The sequence below is a fragment of the Pristiophorus japonicus genome, chromosome 5, assembly GCF_044704955.1.
Source record: "Pristiophorus japonicus isolate sPriJap1 chromosome 5, sPriJap1.hap1, whole genome shotgun sequence".
Taxonomy (NCBI): Eukaryota; Metazoa; Chordata; class Chondrichthyes; family Pristiophoridae; genus Pristiophorus; species Pristiophorus japonicus.
In genome coordinates, this window is record NC_091981.1 from 191857982 (window position 1) to 191871400 (window position 13419).

At 45.9% G+C, this 13419-nt stretch overlaps 1 protein-coding gene across 1 annotated transcript in view; it reads right to left on the bottom strand.

Moving 5' to 3' along the window:
* Positions 1-13419, bottom strand: part of LOC139263941 (adenylate cyclase type 1-like) — a 513151-nt gene that overhangs the window by 98373 nt on the left and 401359 nt on the right. Inside the window, exon 15 of the mRNA XM_070880028.1 lies at positions 4587-4703. Within this exon, the coding sequence (XP_070736129.1) occupies positions 4587-4703 (117 nt within the window). The remainder of the gene's footprint in view (positions 1-4586; positions 4704-13419) is intronic.

Below are 13419 nucleotides of genomic sequence, written 5' to 3' on the forward strand. Positions count from 1 at the left end.
AACAATTGCGCAGTGTAGATCCCAGTCAATAAGTGCGGACGAGATCTGTATGCCAGCAGCAGTCGCGACCCTGCAGTGTGGGACCTTGGATTTTAAGCATGCCTTGTTTAATGATTTGCACTGCTCTCTCCGCCTGGCCATTGGAGGCCGGCTTGAACGGTGCCGTCTTGACGTGATTTATGCCGTGGTCAATTATAAAGTCTTGGAATTCTGCGCTGGTGAAGCACGGACCATTGTCACTGACCAATGTGTCAGGGATTCCGTGCGTTGCAAACATGGTTGCAAGGCTCTCCACAGTGGTGGAGGTTGTGCTCGAGTTTAAAATGGTGCATTCGATCCACTTTGAAAATGCATCTACAACTACGAGGAACATTTTGCCCATGAATGGGCCCGCATAGTCTACGTGCACCCGCGACCACGGTTTGGTAGGCCAGGGCCAGGGGCTCAGTGGAGCCTCCCTGAGGGCATTGCTGAGTTGGGCACAAATGGTGCACCTTCGGACGCAAAGCTCCAGGTCCGCGTCAATACCAGGCCACCAGACGTGGGATCTGGCTATGGTCTTCATGAGAACGATCCCCGGGTGCTCGCGGTGGAGCTCCCGGACAAATGCCTCTCTGCCTCGCAGAGGCATGACTACTCGGCTGCCCCACATCAGGCAGTCTGCTTGTAGTGATAGCTCATGCATGCGCCTGTGAAAGGGTTTTAATTCCTCGGGGCAGGCATCGCGAGCCTCTGCCCAGTCACCGGTTAGGACTCATCTATTTACGAAGGATAACGTGGGGTCGCTGGCCATCCAGGCTCTGATTTGGCGAGCCGTCATGGGCGAACCTGTGGACTCAAAGGCAGTGATTGCCATGACTATCTCACAGTCCTGTTCGTCAGACCCTTCCGTAGTCGCCAGGGGTAGCCTGCTGAGCGCGTCGGCACAGTTGTCTGTGCCTGGTCTGTGCCTTATGGTATAGTCGTAGGACGCCAGCATGAGTGCCCACCGTTGAATTCGCGCCGTGGCGTTGGTGCTTATTGCCTTGCTCTCGGATAGAAGGGACGTGAGGGGCTTGTGGTCGGTTTCTAACGTGAACTTGGCCCCGAAAAGGTATTGGTGCATCTTTTTGACACCGTACACGCACGCGAATGACTCCTTCTCTACCATTCCGTACCCGCGCTCCACCCGCGAAAGTGACCTGGAGGCATAAGGTATGGGTTGTAATTTGCCCGCACTATTGTCATGTTGCAAAACGCACCCGACCCCATACGCTAACGCATCGCATGTGAGAACTAGTTTTTTACTTGGGTCAAAGAAAGTCAAAACACTGTTGCAACACAGAAGGTTGCGTGCCTTATTGAAGGCGCGTTCCTGGGTGTCCCCCCAAAACCAATCGCACCCCTTTCTGAGTAGCACGTGGAGAGGCTCCAGCAGCATGCTTAAGTTCTGCATAAAGTTCCCAAAGTAATTGAGTAGCCCGAGAAAGGCGCGCAGTTCTGAGACATTCCGGGGCCTGGGTGCCAGGCGAATTGCTTCTGTTTTGGACTCTGTTGGGCGGATTCCATCAGCGGCAATCCTTCTGCCCAAAAATTCAAACTCGGGTGCGAGAAACAGGCACTTGGATTTCTTGACTCGTAGGCCTACCCGATCCAACCGCTTTAGTACTTCCTCCAAATTACGGAGATGGGAGTCGGTGTCCCTGCCCGTGATAAGTATGTCGTCTTGAAATACAACCGTCCCCGGGATGGACTTGAGCAGACTCTCCATGTTGCGCTGGAATATGGCAGCTGCCGACCTGATGCCGAATGGGCATCGATTGTACATGAAAAGGCCTCGATGTGTGTTGATGGTGGTGAGTAGCTTGGATTCCTCGGTCAATTCTTGCGTCATATACGCAGATGTGAGGTCTAGTTTTGAGAAAAGCTTACCTCCAGCCAATGTGGCAAATAAATCCTCCGCTCTGGGCAGCGGGTACTGGTCCTGTAGGGAGACTCTGTTTATGGTAGATTTGTAGTCCCCACGCATTCGTACGGATCCATCAGGCTTCATGACTGGGACGATGGGACTTGCCCAGTCGCTAAATTCCACAGGTGATATAATGCCTTCCCGCAGAAGCCTGTCTAGTTCGTGTTCAATCTTTTCCCTCATCACATAGAGTACAGCTCTGGCCTTGTGATGGACCGGTCTAGCATCCTGTGTGATGTAGATTTTGACTTTGGCCACTTTGAAAGTGCCCACACCTGGCTGAAAGAGATGTTCAGATCGCTTTATAACTGTTGAGCAGGAGGTTCATTCCTCTAATGACATGGCATGGACAGCATCCCATTTCCAGTTTAGTTTTGCCAGCCAGCTTCTCCCCAGCAGTGCTGGGGGGTCTCCGGGGACAATCCACAGGGGAAGTCTGTTCACTGTCCCTTTGTATGTGACAGAGAGCATGGCGCTGCCGAGGACTGGTACGATTTCTTTGGTATAGGTCTTTAGTGTGGTGTCGACCCTTGTGAGTTTTGGTCTGTCTCTTTTATGCGGCCACAGTTGTTCAAATTGTTGAGCGCCCATGAGAGATTGACTCGCTCCCGTATCCAGCTCCATGTTGACAGATATCCCATTGAGTAGGACCCTCATCATTATAGGAGGCATCCTGTTGTAGGAGCAGCGGCCATTGATTGTGTTGACCCGCTGTACACCGGTGTCCCGGGTACTGTCCTCACCATCTTCTGGTCCGCTTTCCGACCCACCCGATTCGTATACCAGCCGAGCTGCCATTTTTTTGCACATGCGGGCCAAATGCCCTGTATATTCACAATTTCTGCAAACAGCCTGCTGAAATCGACATCCCCTTGACGAGTGCCCACCCCCACACCTCCAGCACAGATCTGTTCCATTGTTCAAAGTGTTCCCAAAGAATGAGCTGCATCTGGCTGATCTCTCTTGAGCTTCTCTCAGTTTGTAGTTGATTGCTCGCATTGTGGGTTGATGAGGAGTGAACGGCTGTTCCTGTGGCCCTTGATGGCTTCTGCTTGCTGTCGAGAACCTGTTCTCCTGGTTTTGTCTGTGTGTGGGGGTAGCAGCTTGTTTAGTGCTGTGAACTTCTTGTTCCAATATTTCGTTAGTTGTCGTACCTGCATTGTAAATCAACCTCGTTTCTTCTTCCCCTACCAAGAATGTCTGTGCAACCAGTGCTGCTGCCTCTAAGTTCAGGTTTTTGGTCTCTATGAGCTTTCGGAATATGCCTGCGTGGCCTATTCTTTCAATGAAAAATCTCTCAGCATTTCTCTCCTCAGTTCATCAGAGAACTCACATAAACTAGCCAACTTCCGAAGTTCCGCCACAAAGTCGGGTATACTCTGGCCCACACAGCGTTTGTAGTTGTAGAACCTGTGTCTGGCCATGTGTAGGCTGCTCGCTGGCTTCAGGTGGTCTCTTACCAGTGTGCTCAATTCTTCAAACGACTTGCTTGCTGGTTTCTCGGGTGCCAACAGATCCTTCATTAAAGAGTATGTTTTCGAGCCACAGCTGGTCAAGAGATGGGCTCTTCTCATGTTTGCCTTATCATCGCCTAACCAGTCTTTGGTTACAAAGCTTTGCTGGAGCCTTTCTATAAAGTCCTCCCAATTGTCTCCCGCATTGTACTTTTCATCTGATCCGTTGGTAGCCATTCTGTGAATTCTGTAATCCCGTAACCCGTCGCCACTGTAAAGTCCTGTCCCCTCAGTACAGATTCACACGAGGCATGTAGTGAAGTCAAGGTCACTCTGGATCTGCACCTTTATTTCACAGCTCTGGAATGCTGCATTTGCCTGAGACCTGCCCTTATATACCTGTCTCTTGCAAGTGCACGCCTGGTGGTAAGGTATGCTGGTGGTTACAGGTCATATCTTTTACAGTCATGTATAGCATGTTAGGATACAGTTATATATAATAATGTAAGATACATGACACTAACGAACTCATTGCCTCGCTTCCAGAGACTGTTGGAAGATGGAAAGCCCCTTCTGGATGGTAACTTCACCTGTGCTGCCCGTAGCAACACCACTAGGAGGGCATTACATGGTGAGTTAGCGCTTGGCCAAAACTCGTTAGGCCCCAGCATGAATTTTTCTCATCTAATGCTTGGACCATTTTCAACGGCCATTAATCCAAGGTGACACCGTCAACTCTTATGGTGGACACACATTTTTAGCCCTTACAATTTCGTGGTCTTGACAAGGATTAAGGGTTAACAAACAATTGGATATGTTACTTTCATAAACTTTCCCCTGTTAGCCAATATATACGGTAGTGTTTTGGGTAACTCAAAACAAAATAAATTCCTAACAGTTACTGTTTCCAGCTGATCATATTATGCCAAAGCTATTTTCATTGCCTCTTACTTTAAGTCAATAATGTTTAAAAAATAAATTCAATATGAGGAACAATCCTAAACAACAATTGCAGTATCCTTACTCAAATATAAGCAGTACCATGATTCTGTTAAATACAATATCATGCGCTGGTAGCTAATATTCTGTTCTATTAAGTTCAGTGAGATGAAAAATTGCCTATATTTCAAAGAACAATCATTTGCTGAAGCGGCAAAAGATTTTAATAAAAAGGTTTGTCTCACCATATTTCGTGGATTGGACAACAAAAAATGTTGTGCAACATGTGCTGGAAGTAAATTGAAGAGAATCCGTTTGTTGTCGAGCTTTACCCGTTCCATGTCATCTCTCTCTTCTTCAGCCTGAAAAAGGAAATACATTAAATGAGTTGACGGCTCTATTGACTTACAACAAAGTGTTCATGGTGAGCAGTGAGACAAGCATTGTGTCAGAGAAATACGTGGGGGAAAGCAATTATATCTTTCTTCGACTACTTATTTAATGAGCTGTAAGAGATCTTTTGTGGGGTGGAAAATTTCCTGCAGTTACATTGAACAGGAATTTCCTCTGGACTTCTGCTGCTTTGCCACAATAACTTTGGCAGAAACTCCTTTCACGCAGGTAAATATGCGTTTCTGCTGAACATCCGCCAAGATTATGGCAACGGAGTGGCAGAAGCCCTGAGGAAATTTCCAACCACTAGTGACTGAATATATTTTACCCCTGCTACTGCTGCATTTAATCAAAACTCGTATCCAGCAAATTATTTCATTTTGTTTCCCAGGTACAGCTTTCATAAAATATCTAAGATCTGTAGACAATATTTTGACAAAAGCCCCAAATATTTTTTTTCACTTAAGTATCTCAAGGTTATCATTGGGAAAGGTACTTCCCACAATATTTGTGAATATTGCTTAGAGTCACCCTCACGTCACGATGTCTTCTACTCACCAAGTCATATAGAATCATAGAATCATAGAATGATACAGCACAGAAGGAGGCCATTTAGCCTATTATGCCTGTGGTGACTCTTTGAAAGAGCTATTCAATTAGTCCCACTCCCCTCCGCTTTCCCCATAGCCCTGTATTTTTTTCCCTTCAAGTATTTATCCAATTCTCTTTTGAATGTTATTAATGCATCTCCTTCCACCACCCCTTCAGGCAGTGCATTCCAGATCACAACCACTAGCTGTATAAAACAATTTGCTCAGGTCGCCCATGGTTCTTTTGTCAATCTCTGGTTACTGACCCTTCTGCCACTGGAAACAGTCCCTATCAAAACTGATTTCGAACACCTCTATTAAATTTGTTTGCGAAACCTTTTATTGTTTGGGAGAATAACATAGGAATTGCTAGACAAAAAGACCACAGTCCATCTAGTTTGCCTTCTACCATTTTGGTACAATGATAATTCAATAATAATGGAGTTGTTGACTAATCATATGAATCAACCTCTATTAATGGCCAGAATTTTCTGTGCATGGGCAGGTCAGGTGCGGGTGATCACCGTGTTCTTCAATTCATCCCCCTCCTGAGATCGACTTTCCCTTAATGGCGACTATTCAGGTAGCCCTGCATGTTACCCGGTCCTATTAAATGGTGTGGGTCTGTTGACGTCATCGATGACGTGTTTTCAGCTGGGCTATTTAAAGGAGCCATGGCCACATTGCATTTGAGGTTCATCCAGGATTGTGCAAGCACTGTATTGGACCATTGGAGTGCTGGAAAGACTAGTAAACATGACTGCACAGAGACAGAGGGCTGCACTCAGGTTCTCAGATGACTCCCTCCATATGCGTAGGAATGAATTGTCAGTGGATAAAAATTGTATCATGTGGGGTGCAAGAATGGTTATTCCAAATAAGTTCAGGTCCAAATTGTTAGGCAATCTTCATGACCAGCACTTGGAAATGTGCTTGACCAAGAGTTTTGCACACAGTTACTTATGGTGGCCAGGTTTAGATTGAGTACATCATCAGTCAGTGTACAACACATCAATCGGTGAGCAAGAAACCACTATCAGCACCATTACAGCCATGGAAATAGTCTCCTAGGGTGTGGCAAAGGTGATATGTAGATTTGCTGACGTGGAAGGACAACAATTGTTCATTGTGACTGACAGTTATTCGAAGTGGGTAGAGGTGTTTCCAATGCAGAAAATAAAAGTAAAACACTAGACAATTTGCAAAGATTGTTTTCTTTATATGGCTTCCCAGAAGAAATTGTGCCTGACAATAGGCTGCAATTTTGTTCAGAAGAATTTGCACAGTTCATGAGCAGAAACAATGTGAAACATACCAAAGTTCCACCATACCACCCTGCTTCAAATGGTGCAGCAGTACAAATTGTAAAACATGCCCTCATCAAGCAAATGTTGGATCCAAATCCAAGGAAATGGCAGTTGTCATTGGACCACAAACTGGCAATTTTTCTGATTACTTATTGAAATACTCCTCATACAACTACTGGTAGAACACCAGCAGAGTTGTTTCTAAAATGACAGCCACAAACCAGGTTCTCGATGTTAAAGCCAAACTTGGCACTGTCAGTAGAAGAGAAACAATTAAGACAGAAAGAGAGTCATGATAAAGGTAGAATAAGAGAGAGAAGTGTGAAATTAAATCAGAAGATGAGTGAAGAACCATCGCCATAAATGGTTAAAGTGGTTACCAGGAAGACTAGTGAAGATATGTGGTCCTCGCACATATTTAGTCAAGATGTTTGATCATGGAAAGGTTAGATTTGTTCACATTGATCAGATTTTACCTACAGATGTGGAAGGAATTGAAAGTTGGAATGATTTGATTACTTCTGATGAGTCAGATAGGCTTGTTACAAGTAGAGTACCAGTAGCAAATCATACATCAGATGTACTAGAAACAAGTCCAAGAGAAAGTCAGAATTTAAATCTGAGTTCGAGTCAGGCAGATAAACAATCTGAAGGTGTAGAGAGTCAAAATTCTCCTCTGGCTCAGCCTAGAATGATTGGAAAGTTCTGTTCCAGAACAAAGGTATACTTTTTGAAACAAAAAAAACAGTGGTTAAGTTTGATTTGTAAATATAGAAAAATAAGTTGATATATTTTGTTATGTATACCATGCAAGTTATGCATAATGATTATTTTGCCATGATTACTTCTTCAATAAGGAGGGAGAAATGTGTTATAGAGCTCTACCTAGTGGACTACTGATGTAATGCAACTACTGATGTATTAACAATAAAAGATCATGTGGCAAGATCACATGATGACAGTTTCTGTTAAGGAGGCATCTTGTAGGTTGTGTGCTTGAGTAGCTGTATAAAGATATCACATACATCTCCAACATGAGCACCACTGTGTTGCAGGCGATGGCAAATATAGGCTCTTCCATGGATCGGATGGCCACCTGCATGGAGCAGCGAATGCACCACTCACAGGAGCGCATGATCACTATGGAGAATAGATCGTTATCTAGAGAGAATAGATGGCTTTCTATCATCATTAACATCATCATCATCATATGCAGCCCCTTGCAATCGAGGATGACTTGCTTCCACTCCTGGTGAGTTCTTTGGTGGCTGAACAGTCCAATATGAGAGCCACAGACTCTGTCACAGGTGGGACAGATAGTCGTTGAGGGAAGGGGTGGGTGGGACTGGTTTTACGCGGCCTGCGCTTGATTTCAGTATGCTCTTGGCAACGAGACTCGAGGTGTTCAGCACCCTCCCGGATGCACTTTCTCCACTTAGGGCGGTCTTTGGTCAGGAACTCCCGGGTATCAGTGGGGCTTTCTATAGAGAACGCATAGCAGAGGCTCATATATCCTTCCTAGAGAGTAGGTCTAAATGTAGATGTGGGTCCTCATGGGCCCACTTCTGTGCAGCAAAGTGTTCTCCAGCTCATTGTTAGCAGGGAACTGCAGGTGGCCCATGAGAGGGATGATGTGAGAGAGGTCATGGAAGTGGGAGCCCATCTCAAAGCACTTACACTTCTCTCCCATTGCTCCCTCCCTCTGAGTCAGAGTCTCACATGCCTCCTGGGATCGCGATGACCAAGTCTATCCCGGCACAGTCTCAGGAGGACCAGACATTGGCAGGACTATCACAGGCTTCAAAACCCAGAGGACATCCTCCAAAAGTGCCTGTGCAGTAGCAGCAAGGATTGAGCAGGCTGTCTCTACCTCTGCGGAAGACACAGGGGTAGCACTTTGTAGAAGCATGCGTTAAGAGAAAGATGAAATTCAAGTAGATGCACAAGGGTAACCACTTGGGTGTTTTAATAAATGTTTGTGTAAAGTTTCCGTTACTGTGATGTCACAGATAAAAATAACTATTTTCACCACTTTACTGTCATGGCTAAATTTGTGTGCAACTTTGGAAGTGACTTCGTGAGTTGGAGTGAATGATGAGACATAACATTACTTCTAGCAATGGTGGTCCGTGTGAAAGGAATGGCTTGGTCATTGTAGGGATGCTTTATGGTGTTGCTGTGGTATGGTGGGAACTTGGGACATCATGTGGCAGCCATATCGGTGTAATGCCTGAAGTTAAGTAAATCTGGTCATGATGAGGCCAACCCTGGCCTCCTGGGCAGCAATGTGCTCAGGTGCTGGTGGCATCTGGACCACAGGTTCTTCCTGCTCCTTCTCATCGTCTTCCAAGTAATACTTCTCCTGCTCCTCCTTCTCCTCTGAAGAGGCTGTGTGCTCTGCCTTGTTCCTCATGTTGCACTAATCCCTGCTGCTGTGCTATGTTGTGCAGGGCACAGCAGACCATGGTGATTCTGGAGACCCTGGCTGGTTTGTACTGAAAGGCTCCTCCAGATCTGTCAGGGCATCTGAAGCACTATTCCAGCATGCCTATTGTCTGTTCTATGATACATCTGGTGGAAATGTGGCTTTCATTATATCTCTACTTGACCTTTGTACTTGGCCTTTTCAATAGTGTCATGAGCCATGTCTTAAGTTGATAGCCTTTGTTTCCAATCAGCTAGTTGGAAAGTCTGTTTGGAGGAGAAAAGAGCTGAGGGAGGGTGGACTGGCGCAAGAGTCATGATAGCTGCCAGGGAATTTGGAACACACATGAATGATGTTCTTCCTAAGGTTGCAGATGAGTTACACATAGAGGGAATGGAAGCCTTTGCAGTTGAAAAAGACTCCTGGGTAATGTGGGGGTGCCCTGATGGCTACATGTGTGCAGTTAATGATGCCCTGCACCCGTGGGAAGCCAGCCAGAGAGGAAAAGCCAAGTGCCCACTCAATAACACTGGCTTCCTCAGTGTGAAGGTTGATATAAGTGACTGGCTTGTCACACATGGCATCAGTGAGCTGTGCGCTGCATCTGTGAGTGGCTGACTGTGAGATGCTGCAAATATCTGCAGCAGATCCCTGGAAGAGACCTGAGGCGGAAAGTTGAGGGGGCTGGTGACTTTGATAGCCTCTGGCAAGGTGTGGCCAGCCGCTTCTCTGGGCTGCAGATTTAGCTCCAGCAATCTGCAAATGTCTGCGATGATCTGGTGTGATAGGTTAAGTTGAGGAAGCTCATCGCCTGCCTGTATACCCTGTGTTGGGGGTATTGCCTCTGGCACAGTGCAGCCCTGTGTTGATTCCCTCTGTCCTGTGCAGCATCAGGTGACTGAGGCGAAGGTTGATGGTGGTGTTGTTGGTGCTTCTGTTGTGTCTGGTGCTGCAGATATTGTAGCTCATCGTGGTCTGATTCTGAGGACCAAGGTGAGATATAGAAACATAAAAACACAGAAAATAGGTGCAGGAGTAGGCCATTCAGCCCTTCGAGTCGGCACCACCATTCAATAAGATCATGGCTGATCATTCAGTTCAGTACCCCTTTCCCGCTTTTTCTCCATCCCCTTGATCCCTTTAGTCGTAAGAGCCATATGTAACTCCCGCTTGAATATATCTAACAAACTGGCATCAGCAACTCTCTGTAGTGGAGAAATCCACAGGTTAACAACTCTCTGAGTGAAGAAGCCTCTCCTCATCACGGTCCTAAATGGCTTACCCCTTATCCTGAGACTGTGACCCCTGGTTCTGGACTTCCCCAACATCGGGAACATTCTTCCTGTATCTAACCTGTCCAGTCCCGTCAGAATTTTATATGTTTCTATGAGATCCCCTCTCATTTTTCTAATCTCCAGTGAATACAGGCCCAGTCGATCCAGTCTCTCCTCATATGTCAGTCCTGCCATCCCGGGAATCAGTCTGGTGAACCTTCGCTGCACTCCATTAATAGCAAGAACGTCCTTCCTCAGATTAGGAGACCAAAACTGAACACAATATTCTAGATGAGGTCCCACCAAGGCCCTGTACAACTGCAGTAAGACCTCCCTGCTCCTATACTCAAATCCCATAGCTATGAAGGTCAACATGCCATTTGCCTTCTTCACCGCCTGCTGTACCTGCATGCCAACTTTCAATGACTGAAGTACCATGACACCCAGGTCTCGTTGCACCTCCCCTTTTCCTAATCTGTCATCATACAGATAATATTCTGCCTTCCTGTTTTTGCCACCAAAGTGGATAACCTCACATTTATCCACGTTATACTGCATCTGCCATGTATTTGCCCAATCACCTAACCTGTCCAAATCACCCTGCAGCCTCTTAGCATCCTCCTCACAGCTCACCGCCACCCAACTTAGTGTCATCTGCAAACTTGGAGATATTACACTCATCTAAATCATTGATGTATATTGTAAATAGCTGGGATCTCAGCACTGAACCTTGCGGCACCCCACTAGTCACTGCCTGCCATTCTGAAAAGGACCCGTTTATCCCAGCTCTCTGCTTCCTGTCTGCCAACCAGTTCTCTATCCACGTCATTACATTACCCCCAATACCATGTGCATTAATTTTGCACACTAATCTCTTGTGTGGGACCTTGTCAAAAGCCTTTTGAAATTCCAAATACACTACATCCACTGGTTCTCCGTTGTCCACTCTACTAGTTACATCCTCAAAAAATTCTAGAAGATTTGTCAGGCATGATTTCCCTTTCATAAATCCATGCTGACTTGGACCGATCCTGTCACTGCTTTCCAAATGCACTGCTATTACATCTTTAATAATTGATTCCAACATTTTCCCCATGACTGATATCTGGCTAACTGGTCTATAATTCCCCGTTTTCTCTCTCCCTCCTTTTTTAAAAAGTGCTGTTACATTAAATACCCTCCTGTCCATAGGAACTGATCCAGAGTCTATAGACTGTTGGAAAATGATCACCAATGCATCCACTATTTCTCGGGCCACTTCCTTAAGTACTCTGGGATGCAGACTATCAGGCCCTGGGGATTTATCGGCCTTCAATCCTATCAATTTCCCTAACACAATTTCCTGACTAATAAGGATTTCCTTCAGTTCCTCCTTCTCGTTAGACCCTTGGTCCCCTAGTATTTCCGGAAGTTAATTTGTGTCTTCCTTCGTGAAGACACAACGAAAGTATAAACGGCACCTATGCTTAGAAAATAGATAAAGTAACATTCGTGACACACAAATGCCAGGCACTGACTATCCAATAAGAACATAAGAACATAAGAAATAGGAGCAGGAGTAGACCATTTGGCCGCTCGAACCTGCTCCGCCATTTAATAAGATCATGGCTGCTCTGATCATGGACTCAGTTCCACTTCTCTGCCTGCTCCCCAAAACCCTTTATTCCATTATCGCTCAAAAATCTGTCTATCTCTACCTTAAATAAATTCAATGACCCAGTCTCCACAGCTCTCCGGGGCAGAGAATTCCACCGATTTACAACCTTCTGTGAGAAGAAATTCCTCCTCATCTCAGTTTTAAATGGACGGCCCCTTACTCTGAGACTATGCCCCCTAGTTTAATTTCTCTGATACGTGGAAATATCGGGGTCAATTTTCGGACCGCGCCTAGAACGGCGCAGCCCCGACATGGACGCTCATTTGCGCGACAAAATTCTACCTCGTAATTGCTGGTCCCTGGGAGTTTGGCGCGGCGTGCAGACAGCAGCGGGGGGGCGGAACCACAGTGTCGCGCCAATTCTGCAATGGAGGGGGGCGAGGCTAAGTCAAATGAGGGAACGTCATGCCGGCAGCCCTCCGCGAATGCGTTGGAACGCGCGCACACGAGGTAGCCCAGAAACATTGGCACTCGGCCATTTTTAAAGGAATTTAAAGAAAAGTGCTGATTTGTCTCGAGGACCTCTGGAAAGGCTTGGGATTGAATTTTGGTGTTTTTTTGGTGTCTGAGGCAGCACTGTTGAATAAATCACCTGCTGAAATCAGTGAGTGCTGCTTTTCACTGCTAAACTTCCAGAACAGGTGCTGCATTGGTGCATGCAAATTAAGGACTGTGTGTTTTGAAAAATAAGAGTGTCAATTCAATACAGCAATGGAACAACGTCCACCAAGAACAAAGAATTTCTTGCATGAGGAAGTGGAGATATTAGTCAACGTCATTGAGCAGAGATGGCAGGAGCTAGATAAGAGCAACAGAGGTCGCATAAAAGTGCCACCAAAAGAAATGAAGAAATGCTGGAACCAAGTTGCAGAAGATTACTGCGCAGTGGTGCATACCATGAGATCTGGAAGTCAGTGTAAAAAGAAATGGCACGACCTTGGTCAAGTAGTTAGTGCAAGTAATATTTTCAATTTTTAATGTAATCGTAATTGTAACGTGACTATCTATATGTCCCACCCTGCAGAAAGACACACTCTGTAAAACGTTATATTTTACTCTTTGCAGAAGAAATTGGCACACAACAAAAGGGAAGCAACTCAAACAGGAGGAGGCATGTCCAATCTGCATCCACGGACACCCTTGGAACAGAGGGTAGCTGCTATGATGAGTCGTACATGGAGAAAAGCAATCAGTACAGCACAAGCTGGGCTCGCACGCGAGGAAGAGGGTAAGTCCTAAAAATGCATCGTGGCCCTTCAAATCAACCTGCTGCCTGGCCTGCTATGTGTGAGAGTACTCATGCACCCATCCGGCCCCCTCTCTTGCTGTTAAATATTTGACTGTTCTGATGTATTTTGCAGAACAGGATGATGATGATGATGCTGCCAACCCTGAGGATCCTGAAGATACAGAACAAGAACAACTAGATGTG